Source organism: Giraffa tippelskirchi, chromosome 2 (genome assembly GCF_054371585.1).
Source record: "Giraffa tippelskirchi isolate mGirTip1 chromosome 2, T2T-mGirTip1v1.2.pri, whole genome shotgun sequence".
NCBI classification, from domain to species: Eukaryota; Metazoa; Chordata; class Mammalia; order Artiodactyla; family Giraffidae; genus Giraffa; species Giraffa tippelskirchi.
The window spans coordinates 177880468-177897190 of NC_137276.1; the positions used below are offsets into that span (position 1 = coordinate 177880468).

The 16723-nt window shown below is 42.8% G+C and overlaps 1 protein-coding gene across 1 annotated transcript in view; it reads right to left on the minus strand.

Moving 5' to 3' along the window:
• Positions 1-1246: 1246 nt before the first annotated feature.
• Positions 1247-16723, minus strand: part of PLCXD2 (phosphatidylinositol specific phospholipase C X domain containing 2) — a 49755-nt gene continuing 34278 nt past the window's right edge. Inside the window, exons 2-4 of the mRNA XM_081542657.1 lie at positions 14544-15004; positions 9479-9720; positions 1247-3596 (exon numbers count right to left, since the gene is read on the minus strand). Coding sequence (XP_081398783.1) covers positions 3437-3596; positions 9479-9720; positions 14544-15004 — 863 coding nt within the window. The 3' untranslated portion in view covers positions 1247-3436. The remainder of the gene's footprint in view (positions 3597-9478; positions 9721-14543; positions 15005-16723) is intronic.

Genomic DNA, 16723 nt, shown 5'->3' on the forward strand with positions numbered 1-16723 from the left:
TTTAAAATTTAATCCTCAATAATTGTTCATTCCCTTCCATTAATTCCACCTTGACCTTGGCCTCTAGTCCTAAGAATATCTTCTGTATCCATGAAACCACGTGGTACCTCAGAAGGGTTCAAAGTTCAAGCCTTTGAACACTGCTCTACTCTGACAGGAGATGTTGTCTGCTGTTTTGCAAACCACAGTCAGCTAGCTGCCCCCAAATTTCAGGTTCTTAGTAGTTAGGTTGAATGCCTGTGCTCAGAGGGTGTACAAGGGTGGTAATCTTTCTCCTGCAGCACGCGTGGACAGTCCCCTTTGCCACGAAGCCATGGCGGTGTGGCCATGAGGGAAAAGGTCTAGGGAACTGTAGAAAAACTCAGTATATTATTTCAGAATAAATGTGGCCCCAAATCCTGTGAAACCAAAGCTCTCTTTGGCTCAGTCAAGTGGCTTTTTCGCTGATCTTGAAGTTCCTCCTGAGTGAATGTTATAGCCTTGTTTGACCTGAAAAGTCCCCAGAACTTGTAAGAACAAGAAATGTGATTGGGTCACCATTTTTTTTTTTTTCTTGTTGGCAGTGGCAGAGGAGTCATAGACCTAAAGTCTCTTTCCGATTGGTCCCATCAGTGAGTCTCCTGCTTGACTTGAGGTCAAGGAGCAGAACACACACATCCTTTACAATATATTAAGCAACTGGGTCTTAGGGCAGCAATTCTGCCAATTCAGGGGTGTTTATCAAGGATGAACTGTAAATAATCCTCCTCCTATCTCCCAGAACTCCCTGTGCAGAATTTCAAAATGCATGCACGAAGGAGTGAGCATCTGACCCTCCACAAAGAGCAAGGCTCCATGCATGCGACCTTGGTACTGTTTTCTGTGCTTTTTTATCATGCGAACACTGAGGTGCACTTAAATGTTACAACCCAAGTGAAGTGCAACTATGTATTTTAACACTAAAGGAGAAAATCATGTAAACATTTTACTGAATAGTCAGCAGCCCTTGGGTGTCATTGGCATCCTGTGTAGATACCTGTCAACACACCTGGCCTCATAGCACCAAGCACCTGGGCAAAGCTGAGGCTGAAATAAAACAGAGCAGAACAATTCTCCTCTTGCCTCCATATATCTCTTTGCCAAGTAACAAAGTATTAAAAGAAAGGAAATGATCTAGTCCTTAGCAGTTGACCAAGTACTAAGATCAAGATCAAAATGAAACAATGACAACACAAATAAAACCCTGAGGGTAGGCTAGGGAATTTCAGAGCTTATCACTGAAGTTTAATACCAGAATTGAAGGAAAATTAAGAAAGCGAGGCACTCACTTTCTTCTGCCTTTCCACAGAAAGCCTTAAAAAATTAATAGCAAAATCCCAGAAACCTCTTTGGAGAGAGATTCAAATCCAAGAGAAGGGACAGTTAAACCATATTTCCCCAGAAGCCTTTGTGTTGTGACCTCTCAAGCTGTGGAAGCTAAAGGCTGGGGCTTAAATTACTCTAAGCAAAACAAAGGCTGGAAGACCAAGCATGGGGTGGGGGTGGGGCGGTGCATGTGCTCTCAGTAGCTCAGCTCGGACACCACCACTGCAGGCAGCATGCAAAATCCAGCCATGAGCATCAGAGAACACGATGGGGAAGCTGCTGGGAGGGTGTCCAACCATCCACATGAACGCACACAGCTGTCCAGCATTCCAGATTATCTTTCCGCCTTAAGATCCAGATGCTGGCACTTCTTTAGGGATTCTCAGAGAGTTGTGAGGAGCACTCAAGTGCTCACACTTCTGTGCCCAGCATTCTTTCTACTACCTTCCTTTTCATCCCTCTTCTAGAGGGTTTTCCTCTGGAACCGAGAGCTCCTTATGACCCATTTCGTCTTCTGTTCCAGTGTGTGGCTTGGTAGAGGTGTCTCAGGTCTGGACCACACCTACACCTACACTTGAGCACCATCCCCAGCATGACTGGGGGGTGGGGGTGGGGGCAGAATGTCTACAGCTTCTACAGTAGAGTCAAAAGTCACTCACGGTCCTGAGATGTGCGGTCCTCTTGAGGGCCATCTGGCCTGCTGAGAAGAGATCAGGAAGCTCCTTGGTGAGTGCTCTTGAAGGAAGAAGCACTGAAGATAGTTAATCTATAAATACATAAATGAATATATAAATAAATAAAACACAAGAGGGCTCTTTGTAGTTAAGCACCTCTTACCAATCAAAAATAATGATAATAATAATAAAATCCCCTCTTGAGTTTCAAAGCCCTCCTGCAGTGATTAGTAGGCTCAGAATAACCTGCAGAGAGTAGAACAATCAAGACACAAATTGGAAGTGTTCCGACACTGGGTATTACTTGCTGGATGACATATCGTCATCCTAAATGTTCCCGAGGTAGTCTTGTGTTCAAGGATTTACAGAATGGCTCCATATCCACTTGGAGCCTCCTTAAATCCATTGCACTTTCCCACGCATCCTGTGTCTGCCTCCATGGTGTCACGGACAAGGTGCCTTCCTTTAGTGTTGAGTCCCACAGAGCAGACTCAAGCTCTAGACAGACAGCAGTGAAATGCAATTCCAAAATCTGGCTGGAAGATCCCACTCCAAAGAGGACTTTGCCAAAATAATGCAGGCACTTGCCTGGCAGCCATTTTGGGGAGACCTACAGAATTAGATCAAAGAAATATGGCATGCAACAGACATGCATGTCTATCTCTTGTTGGGCCTCAGATTGAAAAGATGTACCAGTGTTGTTCCTTTCATTTTTAAGAATGGGTCAAAGAAATGGAGAGGAATCAGTGTTTTAAAAGTGGGAAACATCTTTCTGATACCAGGGACAGTATGCACTGTTTATCTGAAGAATGAAGGTGACCAATTACCAAGCACAAGCATGCCAAGAACAGCTTGCGGCTGAAATACCTTGGTGATAGATACATCTTACTCTTGGGGAGGAACTGGTGACATTCAACACGCCTAGAGAAAACTGGTGCTTGACCTTTCTCCCTTCAGAGCCCCAGGGTGGTGAATGAGCCACCCACAAGGCAGTCCACATCTGCCTTGAGCCATCCTTTGGATCAGGAATGCCTTTCTGCTTCAGCTCTCTCTGGCTCAAATACAGCATCTTAGAAGACAACAGGGAACTGGGCCAATCAGGGGACACTCAGCATCCCAATGGAAACTGGAGACCCCATTTCCATATCACATTCAACATCATATGCCATTAGGGAGATGCTGACCTTGACCATAAGAAACATGCTTTCTTCCCTTGGACTTCAGTTTTTAAAAAGTCTCATTTGGGAAAAATGCAATTAATAGCCCTATAATTTTATCCAAATAACCCTGTGAGGAGGGGAAAAAAATGTCCCGTCCTCTCACTCACTTCACCATCACTGCCCAGGGGCCAATAGGAAACCCTTCAGAACTCTAGCCTGGATCAACAACTTCAATATTAAGTTAAATAAAAAATTAAATCAGCATTTAGCCAAAGCTCTATCCTCCTGTAGGAGGTCATTCAATTCAATGACTGTCGTGGCAAAGTCCACCAGGTCTACGAAGTCAGACGTGATGATGTTGACCCCCATGGCTCCTGGCTTCTGAGTCTTCACCCAGTCCAGGATGGCAGGAAGATTTCTATGCAGGAGAGTATTGGGGCAAGAGAGAACAGAGAATTGTGTTTAGAAAAGGAAAGAACACATTTCTGTTAATATAACAAAAGCATGCCAATAGAGGCATAAACCACAAACCCCCACCTTTGCCTCCAAATTGGTCTATATAAATAATCTCTTTCAGGGACAGAGTGATGTCTATTCCATCAGACACCTGTACTTTCAGAATTTCTGTGCTGGAAGAGGAAATTCTTTGCCTCAATCACCAAAAAGACAAAATGTCAACAGGACCTTGAAAAATTAAGATCAAGAGCCTAATTACTGGAGGGTTCTTTAATTTTTTTTACCATGAAATTTTTTTATCATTAAAACTTTAAACATATTGCAACACTGAAATAAACTTACAGGAAGCATATCAAACATCTAGATTCTACCACTAACATTTTACTCTATTTGTTTACCACATATCTGTTCATTGTGCTCAGTGCATGCTCAGTCGCACAGTTGTGTCCAACTCTTTGTGATCCTATCAATCCATATTATATTTTTTGACAAATTCCAACTACAAATATTTATATGTGCATGTGTGCTAAGTCGCTTCAGTCATGTCTGACTCTTTGGGACCCTATGGACTGTAGCCTGCCAGGCTCCTCTGTTCATGGGATTCTCCAGGCAAGAATCCTGGAGTGGGTGGCCATGCCCTCCTTCAGGGAATCTTCTCAACCAAGGGATCGAACCTGCATCTCTTATGTTTCCTGCATTGGCAGATGGGTTCTTTACCCCTAGCACCACTAGCATTCCCCTCAATACCTCAGTAAGAAGATCATTAACTAAGGTTCAGTATTTCTTTTCATTTTTTCTTTTGACATAAAGTTTGTACAAAATAAAATGCACAAATCTTAAGTGAACACTAGTTGAGTTTTGACAAATGTATATACATAACCCATAGCCATCTCAATGTAGAGAACATTACCAGCATCCTAGAAAGTTCCTGAATTCATATTCCCCATCGAGCCCTGCCCCCACTCTCCCAGAGGCAGTACTTACACTGATTTTCTTTTAACCATAGATTAAATTTGCCTGGTCTAGAACTACACATAAACCATGCATTTTCTGTTCTTGTGTGTAAGGCTCTTTCACTCAGCATTATGGTTTTGAAAGTCATCTGTGTCACTGCACGCATCAGCAACTTGTTCTTTTTTTTAATCACCAGATAGTATTCCATTCTATGAATACACTGCAATTTATCCACTTTCTTACTGATGGGTAAACAAGCTGTTTCCAGTTTTTGGATATTATGAATAAAACTGTTATGGTCATCTTTATATAAGTCTTTTTTATGGACATTTATTTTCATTTTTCTTGGGTAAATATCAAAGAGTGAAGTTGTTTCATTATATGTGAGATTTACATTTGGTTTTATAAGAAGCTTCCAGATCTCTTCCCAAAGAGGTCGTTTCATTGTACATTCCATGAACAAAGTGTGAGAGCTCTGGTTGCTTCACATTCTCTCTCAAATTTGGTGCTATCAGTCTCTTTTAATTTTAGCCATTCTAGTGGGTATGAAAAGTTATCTCACGGTGTTTCACTTTACATTTTTCTGATCACTAATGATGTTGACCAGTTTGTCATGTACTTACTGGCCATTTATGTATCTTCTTTGGGAACTATCTGCTTAATTCTTTTACCCATTCTCCCTTTTGCTCTTTTCTTTTAACTGTTGAGTTGTAGAAGTTATTTATATATTCTGGATATTATGCTTTTGAAGTTTATCCTCACCTGTAGCTTGCTTATTAATTTTCTCAGTGGTCTATTTTGGTGAGTTGAATTCCTTAATTTTGGTGGAGTCTAATTTATCTTTTATTTTCTTTTATGGTTTCTGAAACTTAAGAAACTTCTGCCTGCTCCCAAGTCACAAGATATTTTCCTGTTTTCTTCTAACAGTTTTATAATTTTATCTTTTATATTTAGATCTAAGATCCATCTCAAGTTAATTTTAATATATGGTGTGAAGTAGGGGTCAAAGTTCACTTTTGCCATATGGATACAGCAGTATATGTGGCTTCTTAACAGACCAATGCTTGTTCACAGTTGTCTTACAGACAGACTGTCAGTCTCATGTTATAATTTGAGGACTTTTATGTGAAAGCCAGAATGTTATGTCCAAAGAAGCTCACAATTCAGAGATGTAAACAAATGATGACAGTTTAATGTGATAGTTCCTGTTAGTAGTAAGTGTAAACACCATGAGTGGTATAGAGGAGGGAGTAATGAAGCACTAAGTTTTACATTATGGGAAAATAGCTCACTAAATGCTTGCAACATTGAGGATGCTGTAAGGAAGACACAAACCAGGGCTAATGTTTGGTTAAGAGATTGGAGTATTTTTAGGAAGGATTTTCTCTAGGTAAAATCTGAAAATAAACTGAGTTTATTTCTCAATGGCCCCATTTCTCTTCTTTTGGTAACACTGTCCTTGGTTGTCACCTTCTCTGCTCCTTGTTCCTGGGAAGCTGCCCTCCCTCTTCTGAGCACACAGCCGACTTCTCAGTCTCCCCCAGGCAACCCAGTCAAAGCCAGGCAGCATTGTGTCTTTCTCTTTCTCTCCCTTTTATCCTGACAACTATAATCAGTCCTGGGTCTCTTCCCTTGCTCAGTGGACTCTACGGTCAGCCATGGGCTAAAACACATCTCATATATTGATTTGCACTTTTAGATTCATAGCTGATTCATTCATAGTAGGTCACTATCACAGGGGTACTTCCATTTTTAACTGGGACTCCTGAAGACTTAATAACACCCTTGATTTGACTATAACCTATACAAAGTCTCTGTGGCTCAGTCTCTCCCCCAGTAAAATGGAGACCATAATAATACTTCATATAGATTTGGGGGGAATTAAATAAAGCAGTGGGGGCTTCCCAGGTGGTGCTAGTGGTAAAGAATCTGCCTGCCAATGTGTGAGAAACGCAGCTTTGATCCCTGGGTCAGGAAGATTTCTTGGAGGAGGGCATGGCAATCTACTCTAGTATTCTTGCCTGGAGAATCCCATGAACAGAGGAGCCTGGTAGGCTATGGTCCATAGGGTCGCAAAGAGTCAAACATGACTGAAGCAACTTGGCACAGCACACACATCACAAATAAAGTTGGCACATAAAGTAATATGTGTAAAGTGCTTAGAGGAGGGCCTAGGATGTGATAAGTATTATGTAAGTATTGGGAGAAGGAATCATAATAGTAGAGAGATTCGAGGGTGGAGGTAGGAAACTTTCCTAAAGCACAAAATGCTGTGTCCTGAGAGGGGAGGGTCAAAAATGCAGTCTTCCTTTGGAGACAGATTTGGAACAAGGAGTGGCCCATGGGAAGGCCACAGCAGCACAGAATCTGATGCATTCAAGCCTTCTTAGGAAAAAAAAAAACCACCCGCTTGTCTGTATTTAAGTATGAAATGCAGGTGCCACCTTCTGGTCATCATGGGGAAATGAGAATTAAACGTTTGGTGGAGGCACGTCAGCTGACTCAAGCCAGAGCCAACAAAGAGCTCTGTGTCACCTTTGGGTCATGGCAGCGTTCCCCAGGGCAAGGATCAGATAACCAGGATTGCGCACAAAGAAAGGGGAATGCAGAACCCGCTGTGAGCAGGAGTTGCTTTATTTTTTTAACTCTTAGCCTTCCCCAAGGCCTCTTTACCAAGAGATCAGCGCAGACAGCTGAGCCACATACTGCTTATGGTCTGTGAGGCGCCGAATCTCACAGGCTGCAGAGCAGCTCAGAAACGTCCTCCCTGGCTTTGAGGCCCACTGAGAGCAAGGCTGGTCCATTGTGGGGATGGGCTTGGCAGGCCTGTTTTGTGCCAGGCACTGTGGGAGGCACTTTCCTGTTAAGACTCCACAATCTTGTGCGGTATTACTAACCCCACTTAACTGGTGAGAAAAACCACAGCTCAGAGTCATCAGGAAACTTGTCAAAGGCAGCCTGTTGTAAAGGGACTGCGTTAGTTTTTCAGGGCTGCTGTAAGAAAATGTTTGAACACCAGAACTTTGTATCTCCACAGCTCTGGAGGTCCGAAGTCCAAGATCAAGGTGTTGGCAGGTTTGGTTTCTCCTGAGGCCTCTCTCCTTGACCTGCAGACAGCCACCTTCTCCCTGGGTCCTCACAGGGTCCGTTCTCCGTGCACACCCATCCCCCAGATCTCTGCATATCCTAATCTCCTCTTACGAGAACACCAGTCAGATTGGATCAGGGCTCACCCGAAGGGCCTCGTTTTAAATTAACTACCTCTTTAAAGGTTCTTTCTCCAGATACAGCCACATTCTGAGGGACTGGGGGTTACGACTTTGACATGTGAATTTACAGGGAACACGTGAGTGTGTGTTCAGTCTTGTCTGACTCTGCAACCCCATAGACTGTAGCTCACAAAGCTCCTCTGTCCATCGGATTTTCTAGGCAAGAATCCTGGAGTGGGTTGCCATTTCCTCCTCCGGGGGATAAGATATATCGGGCTAATAAGATATAACAATCCTTATTTTTAAAGACTTCCTCTCCCATGTAAGTACAACTCTCTGCACAGACTTTATCATAGAGAATCCCATGGACAGAGGAGGCTGGCGGGCTACAGTCCATGGGGTTGCATAGAGTTGGACATGACTTTCACTTCACTTTTTTCAGTGTTACACAGAAATTTACATGTTTATTTTTCCTCACAGAATGTACATCTGTGGAGGCAGAGACTAGATTATTCATCTTGTGTCTATGGATCTAGCTCCTATTCATCAGTGAATAAATAAATAAATAATATTACTTGACAAATTTACCAAAGGCATAAGGAAATGGTATGGATATGTGAGCATATACTATACAAAGGAAAGTTCATAATCCTGATCTTGGTTTATGAAACTCTTTCCCAAGTTAAGCACAGGTAATTCACTGAAGACAGTAGAGCCAAAAAGAGCCATGTTGCTCATGGCCAACACAATCAGGAGCTCTCAGGTTGTTATCCAAACCACTGCCAGGTGAGCTCCTGTTATGGGAAGTCATGCTACCCAAACTACCCAGATAGACAGGGACACATTTTTTGGGTGGATCTTTCATTATCTGAACACCAGCGCTCAGCACCTAGAATAGAACTTGGGAAAGAAGTGATTCTTGTAAATATCCCTTGTTACCCAAATATATTAGCTTTCTCAGCTCCGACTGCAAGGGATGCCCTATTAGGTAAATGTATTTATAACATTGCATTTATACACAGGCATAGGCATACACGCATACTTGTACGTATATACAAGCCATACTTTTTCTTGACAACAAATGTAATTTATCAGTGTCCAGGATAAAAAACATCATTTAATACAACATTTCTGGAGCTTCTCCTGCCTAACTGTACAGTCAGGATCAATAATGCTCCAAGGATGTATCTGAAGCTATGACATGGTATCCTGAGCTGCTTCTTAGGACTGTCACTTAAGGAAGGGAGAAGGACACCCTAAATCCTGGGTGGGCCACCTCTGAATCACTAGCACCTGGCCCAGAAGCTTCATTTAATGCTTCATAACAGCATGCACTCTTGGGCAGTTTCGAGGGCAGGGGCAAGAAAAAGACAGAACTGCAAGCCCGACACGAACAGGAGCAGACTGCTGGTGGCTGAAAGAGCTTTGCTTTCCTATTGAAATTTAGAGTATTCATGGTATGATATGTGTATTTCAACAGAATATTTTATTTAGAAATCCTCTGTCTACAGTTCATGCAGGTCACCTCAAGTGCACAGCTTTTTCAAATACTATGCTTTTGAAATTTTGTTATTTTAAATCTTCAAAGTATATAGTTTTACTGCTGTTTATTCAGAAGAAAATCAAGATAAAGAGATTTTTTTTTTTAATCCTCACTTGTGGGAAGGAAGCTCATTCCTACCTGTGGACCAGTGTGTTCTTGAGGCCGCCAACCAGGCCCCGGGCAATGGTCTTCACTCTAGGCGTGAGGATAGCCTGAGACACGTGGAAGGAGCCATGGGGGGAGCGCTCACTCAGTGTGGTCTCCAAGAATAGGATGAGTTTGCGCACACTCGTGGTATTGGCCCAAGGTGCTGGGATCTTCTTTCCAGGCCACAGGAAGGGGTATTGCTTGTAGAAGGGACAGTGATAGAAGATAAGAACCTGAAACGTTCAGAACAAACAAAGGAGGGCAATTCATGAGCCACACTCCTATCAGTGGTTATGCTGATATTCAGTTAGAGGCTGAAAGTAAATAGGCAGTGCTTTTCCCATCCAAATTCATGGACTTCTTCAATTCTACCCTGAGCCCCTTCCCTTGGGAATCTCTGGACCCCAGGTGGAGAACCTCTGCGGTTGGTCCTGTGTGTAAATTAAGACTTCTATGCTCACGGAATTGACCCTGAGCCCTTGGGTTGAGATCGACACACTGAACTAATCTGGGAGGTCTCAGGTTTTCAGCTGTGTGTGCTGATTCTGAATGAAACCTTCCAGATGAGGAAGGGAGAGCAGGAGCTGCACAAGACAGGGAAGACTTTGAGTAGGGGATGAGTCTCCACTGGGACCTCCCAGGATGGTGGTGATACTAGCAATATTGCGAAAATAATTAGCAAGCTACATCGCAGCATTACTTAGCTTCTGAAGGCAGCTGAGAGACAGGGATTGTCCCAGTCCAGAGCTCTGCTGCTTAGGTTTCCAGAGTGAGTGAGTGGAAGTAGCTCAATCATGTCCGACTCTGCGACCCCATGGACTGCATGGTCCATAGAGTTCTCTAGATCAGAATACTGGAGTGGGTAGCCTTCCCCTTCTCTAGGGGAATCTTCCCAAACCAGGGATCGAACCCAGGTCTCCTGCATTGCAGGCAGATTCTTTACCAGCTGAGCCACAAGGGAAGCCCAAGAATTCTGGAGTGGGTAGCCCACCCCTTCTCCAGCAGATCTTCCCGACCCAGGAATTGAACTGGGGTCAGTACTGTATTTTCTCTTCTCCTGGGTGGCAGGGATTCTTTCCTGAGGGAATATCCAGCCTGTGTATTTACATTCCCTGGACTGCAATCCTTGGATAGCTGGCCCAAGAGCATAATCCTCCAGGCACCTAGGGGCAAGACTCTGAATGTGGGTCTTGTTTCCAGGGCACATTCAGCTGGTGGCTAAGGAGCCTAGCTGCTCTGGAAGGCATGGAGCAAGGGAGCGCCAGGCTCCATGCACTGAACAGACTAATGGTTGTTCTCGTTGTGTTTAAAGGCTCTGAGTAATGTCTGACTGACTACTAATGATGTCTGTGGTAAACACATGTGTTAATGAGGTTAATCACAGGCTCATCGTAAGCAGATTGCCTGGGAGATTGGGGAGGATTTCCTGCTGGCATTGTAACTGGCTTGTTTGGAAGGCCGGGGTCTCCAGCATCCAGAAGGGTGAAGAGCTGGCTGTGAATTGGACAGTGGGAGGAGAGGGGGAAGGCTGCATGATCCTTCAACACGGCCCGTCAGACCACTTCCTGTGCTCCTGGCCCCTGGGCAGAGGGTCAGGGGTTGAAAGGACAGTGCCATTCTTCACTCTGCCTTGGAGAATGTGCAAAAAGGACACATTCTACAAAAGGGGCTTTATGCCTTTCCTCAGGAGCCTCTCAAGTAATCTGATCCTGAAGGCTAGAGGGGTAATTTCCTTCTACAGCAGGAGGTTGGCCTAGCACACCAGGACTCCTTTTACAGAACTCTAGGGGCAGCAGCTTGCCCAGGGCCTGTGTTTGGCATCAGACTCCCGACCTCACTCTGCTGTCTTTCCCATTCGAGATATTCTTCCCTCCAGCTCAGCGATTCATGTGCCGGTTGTCTCCCGAGACTCATATTTAAAATCTCATTTCCTGTAAGAATTATTCTTTAACTGACCTCTTCTTATTTTGATCATTCTTTTCCAAGGGCCCCGGGATGTAGATTTAGACTATATACTATTTTTCAACTGATGGCTTACAAACCCTTTTCTTCCTACAGTACATTTGAGGCAGTTTTGACTTGTTATTGTATATCAGTTGTCTTATATTTAACTAGTGTCACATATTCTTCTTACCTTCTCATTAAGATTCTAAATACTGCCAAGTTGTAGATGAAATCTTCTCATTCACTGTATCCTCAAAACCCATAGCCACTAATGTACCAGCATATACCTGTGAGCTGGGATGTAATTGCATATGGAGTAAATGAAATGTGACTGAATGGTTGTACACTTCTTGCCATTAAATTATGGTAATAAAATACTCTGGGGGTTACATGCAAGGCAGCTCATTACATAATGAATATTTAAAGTTTAACCACCAGTGTGGCATGCCCCAGCAGTGGGGAGGTGACTGAGGCTCTGCTGGAGATCTCTCTGTTCAGCTTTGAAGAGGCATGGCAGGGAAACCTTTGGGAAAGAAAGTGGAATAGGGAAGCCCTGAAATTCAAATTGACGACACAAGCCTTTTTTCTGACATGTCATCACAGTCTCTTTCCGTCATAATTTTAGGGGTGTTGGTTGTTGAATGATATAGATTAGCCCACACTTAAAACTATAACAGAGCTTTACTCTCTGCTAGAAATTCACTGCCCACATGATTCGTTACTCCTGAAATTACCTGTTTCTCTTGCAAATTTCTAAATGATCTAGTATGCAATATGGCAGTCTATCTGTGTACAAAATTATAAAACTATAACCTGTTTACCAACTTAGCTCAAAGTTTAACCTTACCCAAATCCTCATATTCAAAGGCCCATTCACAGATCTTCCTTGTCTCCCATTCAGCTAACCTTCTGAAAACCTATGATAATAGAGGCTTATAAATAAAGCCAAAGTGTTTTTGTTAGCATAATCTATGACTCTGGTTGTGAAAATTACCAAGGTGTGTGAACAGCCCTGGGAAAGCATTGAGAATTGTGGAAACTCTGGGGAGCTGACAGCCTGTGACTGTGACAGCCTTGCCACTCACCAACAATGTTCTCCTAGGAAAGCCTCAGTTTTCAAATCTGTAAAATGAGGATAATAATGACAATCTATGTCACAGTGTTGTTGAGAGAATTTAATGAGTTAATCCTTGTACTTAGCACACTGTAAAAGTCCCATAAATGTTATTATTGCTCTTGTTACTAGTATTATTTAATGCTGTACGAGAGAGATTCCACTGGGGAAAAATTTCTCCAAATTAGGCTTGTGAGTCCAAACAGATATAAACTTATGTTTAGGGGAGAGGTGTGGTAAATGTTTGGCAAAATATCACTTATGAAAGTTTTAGTGAAGAAAAATAGCTTAGATAACTTTAACAGACACTAAGAGTTAACTCTTTAGTCTTTGTAGAGCCAAAGGCTCATTAGGCTTTGTAGAGCCATTTAGGGGTGCACATTGCAACCCAGTGTTTCTCGCTCCTCAGGCCACGTCTGGGAGTCATCGTTGAATCCTCATGGTCCCATCAATGAGGAAACCCTATTAGCTCTAACTTCTCCTGGATTCAAAATCTGACCACTTCCCACTGAGATTCTCCTCGCTGGTCTCCATACTTCCCTTATGTCTCTACTCCAAGTCTCTGCTTAGTAACCAGAGGGATGCCATCAAAACCTAAGTTAGGCCATAGCACCCTGTGCTTGGAACCCTCCCAGAACCTTCCTCACTCAGAGTAAAAGCCAAGTCCTTACAAGGCCCCTACGATCCCACACTATCTCTCTCACCTCCTCTGCTGCTCTGTTTTCTAGCCCCACAGCTCCTGCTTTTCCTCAACAATGTCGGGTGCCTTCCTGCTTTGGGGCTCTGCTCTGGTTGGTTCCTCTGCTGGGAAAGCTCTTCCCCCAATAGATTAAACTCCCTCAAATGCCATCTTTTCAACGAGGCTACTCTGATCAAACTATTTAAAATTGTGACTGACTCTCCAACCCACAGATCCCTGGTTCCCCCTTACGCTGCTTGCCTTTCTTTTTCCATTGCTCCCAGGACTTTCTAACACTTTATATATTGTATTTATCATATTTATTACCTATGATCTATCTCCCTCCACCTGAATGAAATCTCCATCAGGGCAAGGATCTTTGTTTTATTTACTGATTTAACCCAAGTGCTTTAGTTTGGTGCTTGGCACACACTTGGTATTCAACATATATTTGCAAATTAGTAATCTTAAATTGATTCTTAATTAAAAGCTCTTCTCTCGGTTCAAAAATAACTGCCTCTTGAAGATGTTTTGGTTAATACATCTATGAGTAAGGGAGCAACTGTGAATGAAAGGTCTTTTTTTTTTTTTCCTTTTTAAAGAGTCTGTATTGGAGCCTGACCATTCCTGAAGCTCTCCTCTCCCACCATCACCATCCTCTGGGGCCAGAGAAGAACTTATCTGAGGCTCACACTCCTTTTCCTGAGTTTCTGCATCATGGGTCTAAGTTTGGGCTCTTCTCAACTTAGGGGTGCTCTTCCAGCCTTGATCCCTTCATGGGCTTTTCCTTCCTTAACTCTGTCTCCCCCACTGACCCAAACACCTTTAAAAATGTTAACACCTCTGAGATGAATCACTTCCTGTGCCTTTGTCAGCTAATGCTTCTACCTATCAATTAACATTTGTCAGGGATGATCTGACATTGAGTTGAAGGCACAATGGGACAGATTATCCCTAAGGGGAAGGAGGAGGGTGAAAACAGACTGGATGGGAGATAGAAAAATGGTAATGGCTAACTGGTTCTATTTCACAACTCTGCCTGGGGCGGGTTCTGGCTAGGTCATTCAAAGTCAATTTAGATGCTCAACCAATTGCCAAACAAGTAGTAAATATTAGGCAGGTGTCAATCCCGGTTAGGTGGTACCCAGGGGAGCCCTTGGAGCCATCTGAGAGCCCAGGAACCAGATTTTTATTATCCCAAACACTCTACGCCTTCTACCCCAAGGGCCCTGGAGTGAGATATCTTAGAGCTGGTGACACAGGAAAAGCAGGAAGAGTTCCGTTCTTGCCCTTGGAAGTTTCTCTTTGTTTCCTCCTACCTGGCACTTCTTCTCCCACAGGGTCCGCAGCGTCATGCTCTCCACACTGCAGGCTGAGCACAACTTGCTTCCAAAGGCCTCCTGGATCTGCAGAATCAGGCGTTTGTGATGGGCCTCATCCATGGCGTAGAAGTGGTTGAAATCCAGGAAGACAATCTCTTGGGGGTGCTGGGTGAGGAACGAGTCGATCTCCATCAGCCCATCCCAGACCCTGATGCCAAAGAGCCCGTGAATGAAGTAGATTTCCTGGTCAGCGTCCCCAGGCTTGGAAGACACACGCAAGTCAAAGTAACGGATCCCAGCATCCAGCTGTTCTCGGAATGTCAGGTTCTGAGTCACAGACCATTTCTTCATGACCTTCTTCACGAAGGAGATCCTGGCGAGGCGTTTGATTGCTGGGGTTTGGTCAGGTCCCACTGGGGACTTTTCATCTACCCAGTAGCTGAATGAATCATGGGAGCCTACATAAAGCAACAAAGGGGAGGTGAGCAGATGAGACTGAGCTGGGACAGATAATCCGAAAAGACAAGAATTAAAAAGCAAGTACACACACAGAATACTGAGAACAAATAGCTGCAAAAATTTTCAAGCTTGCAAGGGATGAAATAAACATAAATAAAGGTAATGTAGTCTTATTAGCAGCTTGTTCATAGCTCAGTTGGTAAAGAATCCGCCTGCAATGTGGGAGACCATGGTTCGATCCCTGGGTTGAGAAGATCCCCTGGAGAAGGGAAAGGCTACCCACTCCAGTATTCTGGCCTGGAGAATTCCATGGACTGTATAGAGTCTACGGGGTGGCAAAGAGTCGGACACTACTGAGCGACTTTCACTTTTCACTTTTCAGCCAAGAGTAAAATGATAACTTCATACATTGCTGGTATAAGGTAAATTAATAAATAGCCTTTTGGAAAGCTACTTAGAAAAATGTTTGAGAAGAGCTTTAAAATATTCACACCATTTAATCCAGTAATTTCGTTCCAGAAAATTTATTTTCAATAGGAAATCTATTCTGAAGAACTAAACTAATGTCTGGAAAAATAAAGATGTCTTCTGAAGAATATTCCTAATAGAGACAAACTAGAGGTTGCTCAAGTGTCCCTCATAGAAGAATGTTTAATGGTGGCACAGCTGCTTTATTCAAGCAGGCATTGAAAGAAAAGATAAGACAATTCTGTGTCTATCTCAGTAATGCTGGGACAGGCATTTAAATTCTAAGAAAGGCAGAATTTTTTTTTTTAACTGTCTGCTTACACTTCTGTATATACTATTTTCCTACTGTAAAAATGAGTCAGTGGGAATGATTTCTTAACAGATCATATAAACATTCTGAAGAGCCTTGGTTAGTTATATGCCCCTTTTTCTGAAATCATCTCTTAATAAGCCAAAATTGCTATTAAATGATCAAATGCATGTGGTATTTCTCTTCCTTAAAGAGGGTAAGGATCCTCCTAGACACTGAGATGATCTTACTGTTATAAAGTCTAAATGACCATGAGAGACACTTTTCTAACTATAGTGAGAAAATATTTCAGTAGTAACTTAAGTAAAAATTATCTTCGACAAATATCTTCCATTTTGTCATCAGTTTCTATCTGGTGTCAACCATTATTATTTGGTTGGCTTGGTGAGTGGCTCTGACCCCAGGGGTCTCCTCACAGGGTGCTGCACTTCGCAAGCAAAATCTAAGAGGAAAATGTTGTGTTCTGACACAACACACTTGGCTACCCCAAGAGTGGGTAGCCTTGTCCTTAATCACTACGACCCACACCAGAATCAAAATTCTTATATTCATATAGAATGCTCTTGACTGTCACCAGTTAATACTTTTCAGTAAGTTTTAGAGTAGGTATTTCATACATAATGTAGGATTTTATACAACTCTACTGTTTTACGTTTTATTATTTCCATTTTCTTGAAAATAAGTCATTCTGGGAATGGTTTTACTCTTTTATCTTTTTAGAAATAAAGCCAAAAAACAACAAAAAAAATGTGACAAGAGATGCTTTATTGTTATGTAGTCTCTAGAACATGAAGGATATTCAGTAACTATTAAGAAAAAGCATAGTTATCAATCCTCAGGCCAACTAAATTTTGTGAGCAAGAAAATTACTAGCATGTTTCAGGTAAAAAATGGCTGTTACTAATAGAAATGTGGAGCGAGTCCCTCTGGAGTTCCCATA